Consider the following 10,926-nt stretch of genomic DNA (forward strand, 5'->3'; position numbering starts at 1 on the left):
GGTCACGGACCCGCCCCCCTTAAGACTTGGGCGGGTCCAGGACCCGCCCCGGTTCAGACGTAGGCGGGTCCATGACTCGCCCTCGTCTTAAGGGGGGCGGGTCCGTGACCCGCCCGCGTCTGAATGGAGGCGGGTTCTGGACCCGCCTCCCTTTAAATGTTGGCGGGTCCTGGACCCGCCTGCCTATGTGCATCATTATCCCACTGTATCCGATTGCGTCATTATACAATGCTGCTGTATTCTTTTTCGGATATGGGAATGGAGGGAGCTTATTTTCATGTGGTACTGTGCTGCCACTGTATGCACCCGCAACTGCTACACGACCACAACGAGAAATTGTCATTGCTCATTTAGGTCGTCGGTGTGAACATTATATTTGGCTGGACTTATCCAGTGATTTTCCAGTGCCACCGATACTACTTAACTGGAACATATGTCGTGACAATAGTGTCGAAGGATGGGACCTTTTGTATGCAGATCGGCGAATACAGTGGGATAGATTATCAAGAGCTGCAGGATATGGCATTTAGTGTTTAATTGGAATTACTGTTTAATTGAAATTACTTAATTGCAGATTACTGTTTAATTGGAATTACTGTGTAATTGGAATGACTGTGTAATTGGAATGACTGTTTAATTGGAATTACTAATTACTAAAATAAACATACTAAAAATATACTGTCTATTACATACTAATATTACTGTTTAGTACGAATGAAACAACTAAAATAAACATACTAGTAATACTGTTTAAACATCATTAATCATTTGGCCAAATGCCAATCATGCATAAGCTTATCCACTTCCTGCGCCCACATCTCTGCCGTATCTTCATCTACGCGTCGAAGAGCTGCTAACATGCCAGTGCCCACAGTAGTCCACCGATTAACCCACCGATTAAATATATAACATTTATACCATTTTTCTATAGTAAAGTAAATTAATAAATAAAAATTATGATAAAAATGTAAATTATTTACCAGATGACTCGGCACGAGCACCCTTCCCCTTCGACGCCCGACGAATTGGGCTAGGGTCGCTCTCGGGAAGGTCCTCACCATCATCCATGGTAGCATAATCCTCATCGTCACTCATGGGCCACTGTACTGTCACGTGCGCCCTTTGAGCATCCGCCATGAGCTTCTCGGCTTCTCGGTCCCTCCGAACAGATGCTGTAACACCACGTCTAGCAGGATGGCGAGGTCCGGAACCCTCTTCAATGTCACGCTGGAAAATAAACATTCAACAGTTACTAAAAGCAATACGCTAAATACAATCCCTAAATATTTACAAAAACTACACGTTAAAGTTCTACAAAAAAAATACACTAAATATGTTCTAAAAAAATACACTAAATATGTTCTAAAAAAGATACGCTAAATATGTTCTAAAAAAACACGTTAATATTTCTAAAATAAATGCGCTAAATATTTCTAATTTTTTTTTTAGTTGTTAGTTTTCTGTCCCGAAAATCGGGACAGAAAACGACTTCGAAATTACATCGGCGGGTCCAGGACCCGCCGCTATCTCTTGACGGGCGGGTCCAGGACCCGCCACGCATATGACCATGGCGGGTCCTGGACCCGCCATGGTCGTCAAAATAAACTTTTCTGTCCCGAATTTCGGGACAGAAAACTTTTAAAAAAAAAAAATTGAAAAAAATTAAAAACAGGAAATGAGTCCGATTGACTTTCCTTTACCTCCACATCCAGCCATAATTAGTCCGGGTTTTCTTTTGGTTTGAACTAAAGTGTTTGGAAGTTAGAAATTGAATTTGAACTTAATATTGCAAATATAAGGGAAGGGGCAAAATTGTAATTTGGAAGCGGTATGTGGGAATTAAGGGGCGGCGTGAACAAATCACTATATTTATTAAGCTGTATTTGACCAAAAACTTGTACCGTACTTCCAAACTTTCAAAAGTTACAAATTCTCCCTTGGATTCAATTAGATAAAAAATAGTCTCTTTGAAATTTTTGAAAGTCCGAGGAAGCAGTACAAGGGACGATAAATGTATTAGGCCTTTTTTCTACCTTACTAAATCAACCATAACCCCCCTTTTGTATCAAAATTAAAGTGCAACTCTTGTAGAAACTCAAGCATTTTCCATCTTAGTTGTTATGTTAGTAATTCTCAAAGCAAAAGAACATCTTTAGAATTAAAAGTTGAGAATTGTAATACCATATAATTCAATCCATGCTTTAATATGTATCACATCAAACACAAATTTCATTAAGTTTGTGGTAATATATATTACAACTATAGGCATACACTCTTGGTAAAGCATAAGAGTAGAGAAAACTGCCTCTGTTCGGTCGCAATGGCGGCCGATCGATCAGCCGATAATTGATACAAACAATGCCAGGCAAGACTCATTATATGCACAAATGTAAATGAACACAATGCAGAATGAACTTGACTTCAAATTAGGACAGGACATGTTGCATCAAAAAATGTGTAAAATTGAATTATTATAAAAAATAAAATAAATTGTGAGAATTTCTTCTTTAGTTGTTACTGTGGCAGCTGGTGAGCTCACCTTGGACCAGATAACTCAACTGCATGGAGATTATCTGTTGAGTCAAGAATCCAGTCTGAATTAGAATGAGGAGCTAGCTCCACCTCTTGCCGGAGTACTTCCACCTTTTGCCACTCGTCCCATCTTTCTGCTAAGCCGTCTCCTTCCAGCATTCTCACCACTTCCGACATTTTCGGCCTCTCCATTGGTGATCCTTGAGTACACAGCAATGCTACCTGTATTAGCTGCTCTACCTCTGCTTCTACATATTTGTTTTCCAGATCTGGATCAACCAACATTTCTACCTTTCTCTCTTTCAGAAGCCCTTTTACCCAGTCCAGCAACATCACATCATCATCATTTGCAAGCCGAGCCAGGTCGAAAGCCCTCTGTCCAGTAATTAACTCTAGAAGCATAATCCCGTAACCAAAAACGTCAGTTTTTTCAGATGATTTTCCCGTAGAGAGGTATTCTGGAGCTATATGCCCAATTGTACCACGGACAGCAGTAGTCACATGAGTATCCTTGTAATCCATCAACTTAGCCAACCCAAAGTCCCCAACTACTGCCTCGAATTCCTCATCCAATAAAATGTTTGCAGCTTTTACATCACGATGAATGATCTTTGGGTCACAATGATCATGCAAATAAGATAGACCCCTAGCAGATCCTAGAGCAATTCGCTTCCGTGTTGGCCAATCAAGAGGAGGTTGTGATGGCAGGCGTTCTACACACATACAAGCATCGACGAACAATTAATGAGAAGAAAGTAATATAGAACAGAATATCAAGCTTTACCTCTTAAACAAGATGCAACACTTCCATTGGCCATGTAGGGATAAACAAGCAGTCGTTCAGTTGGTGTCATGCAAAACCCGCGTAATCTAAGTAGATTCCGGTGAACAGCCATGCTTATCATCTCTACTTCTGTTTGAAACTGCAGCTCCCCTCCAGGTGTACGCTCCTCTTTCAATCTTTTGACAGCTACCAGTGAACCATCTGCTAGACGTCCTTTGTAAACCTTACCGAATCCTCCTCTACCAAGAATATTTTTGTTGCTGAAAGTATCTGTTGCAACTTGTAATTCTCGCAGCGAAAACCTTTTAAGTTGTCCGAGATGAACTTCAGGATCCTCCTCAGCTGTCGGGAGATGATACACATGATTATTTCACTGTCAATAAAGATCAAAACAGCACGGAAATCAGTAATAACACTAACCAGGTACATCAAAGAAGAATTCCTGTGGTTTCCTACGACGCCACCAAGCAAATGCCATCGCAGGGGCAGCAAACAGTAAGGCTGCACCAGCAGCTACTCCTCCAGCAATTGCTCCGGTTGCACTATTACCTCCTGAATTTCAGCAGGATACATGGAGAACTATAATCATCAGCAAAAAAGTTATAGTACTTTCAATAAGAAGCTACAATGAGAAAATCCGTCTATACAAGGTAAAAAGTCCTTTGCAAATGAAGTCAAAAGAAACTGTAGTTGAAAAACCAACAATGACCAAGGACAAAGGCACAAGATCTTTAGCCACATTTAGGTAAGTAGCAATTACTACCACAACAACCCGGCCTCTCTATATTGACAACAAAGCAACTCTCAAAATTGCGAGTCTCGTAAAATCAATTGTGCTGGCTAAATAAAATTCCAAAATAAAAACCAGCTACATCACATGAAAGAAAGCTTAGGTAAATGTTTTATATTCATAAGCATCATATACAAACCGTAAAATAAGCATCAACAAAAGATTACCTGGTGAAGAGACCGGGGGTGCTGGAACAAATGGAGGTGGAGGTGAAAATGGAGGAGACCCGGGGCATGGATGTCCAGTAACAGGCCCACAAAGATCCAAGTTGTTAGCAAAACTGCAAGGCAAACAGGCCTTTTAGAAGATATCCCGGAATTGCCTTGAGGTATGTTAGGTCTATTTATTAGCAAACAACCTGATGGGAGTGAAAAGTGAAAAGGAACCATTATCTGGAACAACTCCAGAGAGACGGTTGTTTGACAGGTCCCTGCATCACAAAGTACAGTAAATAGACAAATTAATCAAGCATCAAGTGTTATTATTATGTGTGCATGTGCACACACAAAAGCACGCTTGTCCAAGAATTTTTCCGAGCAATATAACTAGATGAGCTAAGCCAACTCACAGAACTTGAAGCGATGAGATATTAGTCAATAACATTGGAATGTCACCAGTCAAACTGTTGTTGTTAAGCCGGCTATTCTTGCATAGAAGTCGACAATAACAAATATTTTAAAAAAATTATATCTAAAACCAATCAAGAGATAGCAATAAAATATAATCATGAATAAACACGTAGTAAATGGTATATTAGACCTTTATACTTATAAGAAGATGCATGTAATGAAAACATAGCCTCCTCTTTGGTTTGGGAGTTCATATTTATGTATAAACATGTGCAGCTCTATGCGGTGATGGGAATAGACTGGACATATTTGAGTGTGTGCACCTAGAAAGAAAAGGATAACATGCACCGATTTTGAACTTAATTTAATACATTATTTTATAAACATTGAATATTCCTACTTCCTCTTCATTGCACAAATTTCAACACAACAGGATACATGACATTGACAACAAATATTACAATCTGCAATATGAAGTACATAAAAGAGCTGCAACCAATGTCAACAGCCTATGTTGCACGGACACTTCTTTTTAGTAGAAGTTTCGTGTCCGTCTCCGTTTTTGTTTGAAGGCTATTTTATAAAGGTTATGGTTTAGCAATAACGTTTTCAGTGTCCGTTTCCGTACCTGAGCAGCAATATCATATCAATTTGGCATGCGTGCATTAAACATGGAAATCATATATTCTAGCTGCAAAGGAAGCATACTTACAGAAACCGCAATTTTGAGAGTTTGCCTAAACTTTCCGGGATGGGACCAGTAAAACTATTCAAGTAAAGATCCAAGCTCACCAAGTTAGTCAGATTCCCAAGATCTCTAGGAATTGGTCCAGTTATGTTATTACTGTATAGTTCCCTGTCATAAGTAATTAGCTTATGATTCAAGCAAGAAAAGGTTCAAGAAATGGCATAATATAATAGTGTTCACGAAATTTCTACTAAATAAATAACACATTTTTAAGCAAGAGAGCATATTTTTCTAAAGAACTTTAGAACCAGAGATACTAACTTACAAGTATTGCAAGTTTTTAAGCAAGCCAATCTCTCGAACAAGCTGACCAGACAAAGCAGCATTCCCAAGATCACTAAGACATAAAGAAGATATTTGAGTAAGACAATTACGCAATTCATAAGAAGTGTGTGCTTCAAAGATGTGAAAGAGCAAGAGTATTACACTCGTATCACACTGTTATCGTTGTTACATGTGACATGAAACCACGTGCACGGGTTTACGAGGGTAGGATCCCAACTCTGTAAGACATTATTAGGATCAATCAAGTTGCTTCTAAGGCTGTGCAAAGCATCACCTGTTAAATTCAAGTGGGAATGCATCACTAAACAGTGTATTAACAAGGAAAAATTGAATACCACCCAATGCTACAAATAGATGATAAACTTCTACAAAGATTATTCTTTTTTTTTTTTTTTGAGGAAACTACAAAGATTCAACGTTCAAATTGGGGAAGAAAGGCATTTTAATTCAACAAAATTAAGAAACTAAAGCATAAGGTACAACTTGGGAACTAGTCTCAACCAACAGTGTCATACACCTAATACTGGAATCAGTTGACTAAATACATTTGAATCATGGGAGGTTTTCCTGTTAATTAGCAAAAGCCATTTTGACTTGAGCCCTGATATTACCATATACTATTAAGCTGAAATAAGTAAATGAAAAACAAGACAGGGTCAAAATTCAATAGGGAAAGCAATAAAAGCTTGCAAATAGTGAATTGTATAGCATTACTAACAGCCATTAATAGGAAGAGAAAACAGATACTCATTTCCATAAATTGAAAAACCAAGACCAAATTCATCAAATTTTAAAAGAGGAATAGAGGAAAAAAGCATTAAATAGAAGACAGACCTTCCATATTTCCCAAAACCAGCCATAACGGATGCAACAACAAGATCAACCACTTAAAATCAAAGATTCTAGCTTTATTCTCCATTACTCTCTAAACAATCTCCTTTGAACTTTAACTTGTCAATCTCCGCAGATCCAAACAACAACACACCAAAACCCAGCTCACCATTACCTAGAGAACCCCCAAAACAGAGAAAGAAATAGAAATAGAAAAAATGAACCCAACAAACCCTTGTTTTTTTCTAAAACTTAATGAACAAATCCACCATTCATTAACCAAGTTAAAAAAGAACAAGTACAACGAAGCCCCTGATCTAGACCAGTGTGGTTAAGTAGCTCCAAAAAGGGCGCAAGAAAAAACCAAAAATAAGAAACAAATTTAAAACATTATCACTGGTGCTGCTACCCTTTTAGCTGTAGCTCGAACTGAAAAAAGGAAAGAACTTTCCACATTTTAGGCATCACTTTAATAAGTGAAGTGTGTGCGAGCGAGCGAGCTCTCGAAACCAGAGAGAGTGTGCCGAGTTATCTATTTATTTAATAAGAAAGAGGAAGTGTGTATTTAAAGCTACCCGGACGGAGGGAAACTGCTTGACCGCTGCCCAAAACGCAGTCAAAAACTCAAATGCATTCGCGCTATGTCGTGGAAAGTGACGTGACCCCGTAATAACTGCGTTTAAAGGGTCCCTTCCTAAATCTTTATTATTGGATTACGGTTTTATATAGGAGAGACGAGGCACCGCCTACATGAATGGATTTGACACATTTTTTTTGGAATTAAATTAATAAATAGTAGTATACGTTTTCTATTATAATTATGATTAATTTAATTGAATATAAAAATTAATCTACATATAATTTGTTAATGCAAGTTTATGAAAAAAGATATCAAGTTTGATTCAAATTTTCTATATAAAAAAAGTTTTGATTCAAATTCAACACATTCGTATAGATGGTGTTAAGCCACAACCGTTATCAAATTTTACAAAATTTCCACATTGAAAATACTTAGGTCCTGTTTGAGAATTAGTTGTTAGCTGTTAGCTGATTATATTAGCTGTTAATTGTTAGCTGATTACATTAGCTGATTTGACTAGTTGTTTGTGTAGACTTATTTGGTAAAAACTAGCTGATTGATAATAGCGGTTTGTACAAAAAGACGAATAAGGGCATTTCTTTTTTTAATACATAAAAATATACATAAAATAATTAGGGTTAAAGAATTCCATTAATTTTAATATTGCAAAACACTAATTGAAAAAAGAGCTTTTTCTAAATTAACGTTTTCATCCCAAACATCTCTCCACCAAACATTCCAATCAGCGGTTTCAATGGTCAAACCGCTAAAATTGGTCAAAACCGCTCTTTTTATCGCAAAGCACTCTTTACCAAACAGGGCCTTATTATTTATATAATGGTAGATTTGATCATTTCTCATTTATCTGGAGTATATTTTTTTTTCTACGTATGGAAAGTATTTTTCCTAGGATGTTATCTCTTTCTCTACATATATACTAGTCATATATATATAGTTACTCAACTAAGGCCCTGTTCTTTTTTACTTAATTTCAGCATAAGTCAGTTCAGTTCACTTCAGTTCAGCAGCATTCAGTTCAGTTCAGTTCAGTTAAGTTAAGTTCAGTTAATTTAATTTCAGTAATTACATTATTTATTATAATTATAATTATTTATATATAATTTATTTTTATTTATATATAATTTATATTTTAGTATTATTTATATATAATTCATCATTATTTATTATAATGATAACTACTTATATATAATTTATTATTATTTATTATAATTTATAATTTTAATATTATTTATATTTATCATTATTTGTTATAATTATAAGTATTTATATATAATTTAATATAATTTAGTATTATTTATATATAGTTCATCATGAATTGATAGTTAGTTAGTGTAGCCGAAGACGCTGCTAGGGTTTTCGAGGCTCTAATAAGTTTTTGATCTGACGCCGCCGCTGGTTTCTCTACCGCCGTCGCGTTTCTTCCCCTCACCGCCGGGTTCTTATTATGTGCAAAGGATTTCTCTGATCTCTCTCGTCGCCGCTCTCCTCTTTCGACGCCGCCGCGCTTTCTCTCGCTGCCGATTTTCTTTATTGGAGCAAGGTTTTTCGCCGATCTGGTCGTCGGTTTGCTTTATTCGCGAATCTTTCCTTCGCCGCGATTTCGCCGCCTCCGCCGTCCGTGCCGTCTGCTCGCGGATCTGCTCTGGTTGTCGCGCGCGGCTGCGTCGCCGCCTGCCGCCGCCGCCTGCCGCCTGCTACCTGCCGTGTTTTATTTAATAATAATCTGCACCTTACTCTAATATATCCAACCTGAAATAAATCCATAAATCCATAATGAAATAATTAATTAATAAGTGGTTTGTGATGGTTTAATTGAATTGTTTTTGAAAAGGGTTTGTCGTTTTGGAGATTTGGCGTTGCTAGGATTTTGGCTCTTTCACCGCCGCCCTTTCGCCACCACTGTCGTCTTTGGTTGCTTGGTCGGCTCTCGTAGATCTGATGGAGATGGATTGCTCAATTGCTCATCTTTTTTCTAGATCCTCTTTCTTGAAACATGCCTTGCCTGAATCTCGTGATGCTGCGATTTGTCCTTCTTCGCGTCCCGGGCCTTCTGCTGGACCTAGATCCTATGCGGCTACGCTTGCTGGTGCTGCTCCTTCTGCGGCTATTTCTCCTGATGTTCCTCCCCCCGTGGATCGATCTCTTATATCTGAAGAAGGCGGCTTTAAAGCCGTCAAAATATAGCAGGATATTTACAATGAAAGGCTCAATCTTTGTAAGCACTCTATTATAGGGCGTATCACTCTTGCTAAAGGGGAATCTCCTTGGAAACAGCCGGACTTGAAAGCAAAACTTTCAGCTATTTGGGGTTGCTCTCTTAATTGGAGATTGATTTCTCTGGGTAGAGGTTTTTACCACATCATTCTTGCATCCGCAGAGGCTCTCCAACCTGTCTGGAGTCGGGGTGCCATTGCTCTCAGGCCTGGGATTATGCGTTTCATTCCTTGGAGTCCGGGCTTTAATCCGGACTCTCACAAATCCACTTCTGCTCAAGTCTGGGTCCGATTCTACAATCTTCCTTGGGAATTCTGGGATAAGCGGATCATGGCAAGCATTGCAAGGGCGATTGGGGTGCCCCTTCATTTTGACAAAAATACTGTGGAGGGTGAAATGGGTCATTATGCTCGTATCGTGATTGATGTGGAGCTTTCTAAGGAAATTCAATACAAACTAAGGGTGGATACTGACACCTCAATACATTGGATTTCCCTTGAATATGAAAGGCTTCCTGACTTATGCTCCATTTGCCATTCCATTGGTCATTCTGCTGGAGCTTGTAGGAGGAACCTTCGTCGGGAGGATCATGTTGACATAAAGCAAAGAAATGGGAAGCAAAAGATGGGATCTCCCGAGCCCCGAGGTAGGTCTGTTACTCGGATTTGGAAGAAGAAGCCAGGAGTTCACATTGAAACTGGTGAAACATCTAAAGGGGCTCCTGCCAAAGGAGAGTCTGACAAGCCTAACAATTGTGACTTACAGATGGTACTTCATAGTGTTGGGGTTTAGTGTCCTATAGACAATTGTTCTAGGATACAAACTTAATGTAAATGAATTGTTCTTTATATCATTTGTTTTAATGAGATATATGTTTTATAACTATATAAAGGCAATCCCTTTTAAGCACTAAATAAAGTCTAATAAAAGAAAATCCGTAAATTTATTTAAAGTGATTATAAAGTGTTCATACAAGCATGAAGTGAGACAAAACTTTATAATAAACTGATAAACTTAAAACCACCCCAAGTCAAGTGATATGTTTAGGATTGATATATCACTGTTGAGACTTGCATGTAACAATGTCTTCTGTCCGATAGAAAGCTGATCTCACAAGCTTCATATGTACAGATATCTGGACAGTTACATGGATCCGATGAAAAGTAGTTCATTAGGATTGGGGATCCGATTTGAGATAACAGGATGGGTAGATTCATCCTTGTCACCTATTCATCTCATTGGTATTAATAGGTATAACTAATCCTCAGATTCAAAGGAATATTAATTGGTATTCTGGATTACGGAATGTGACGCTTTGACTCTGGTGTAACACGATCCTTAACAGAGATGACTCTGGAGTGTGAACAGTAGACGTTGGGTATCACAGGAAGTGATTGCAGGATCGTTATATATTGGATTGAGCATTTATGACTCCCGATAAATGGGAGATACATCTAAGGATCGCTTGTGGAAGACTCGACTCTAAATCCTTGCAAGGTGATAGCTTAAGACTTGAAATACAGATTTCACTTAACCTATCTATTTGAGTTGACTCAGCCTGTACAAGTAAAA

General features: G+C 38.2%; 1 protein-coding gene across 1 annotated transcript; it reads right to left on the reverse strand.

The window, feature by feature from the left end:
• Positions 1 to 2,188: 2,188 nt before the first annotated feature.
• LOC136235894 (somatic embryogenesis receptor kinase 2) lies at positions 2,189 to 7,061 on the reverse strand. The gene is made up of 10 exons (XM_066025977.1): positions 6,543 to 7,061; positions 5,850 to 5,982; positions 5,689 to 5,760; positions 5,388 to 5,531; positions 4,675 to 4,746; positions 4,465 to 4,536; positions 4,274 to 4,386; positions 3,737 to 3,868; positions 3,317 to 3,658; positions 2,189 to 3,245 (listed from the first exon to the last, which is right to left on the reverse strand). Exons 1-10 carry the CDS (start codon positions 6,625 to 6,627, stop codon positions 2,536 to 2,538), a joined length of 1,875 nt encoding a protein of 624 aa, XP_065882049.1. The 5' UTR covers positions 6,628 to 7,061; the 3' UTR covers positions 2,189 to 2,535.
• Positions 7,062 to 10,926: the final 3,865 nt, after the last annotated feature.

The sequence above is a fragment of the Euphorbia lathyris genome, chromosome 7, assembly GCF_963576675.1.
Source record: "Euphorbia lathyris chromosome 7, ddEupLath1.1, whole genome shotgun sequence".
Classification (NCBI taxonomy): domain Eukaryota; kingdom Viridiplantae; phylum Streptophyta; class Magnoliopsida; order Malpighiales; family Euphorbiaceae; genus Euphorbia; species Euphorbia lathyris.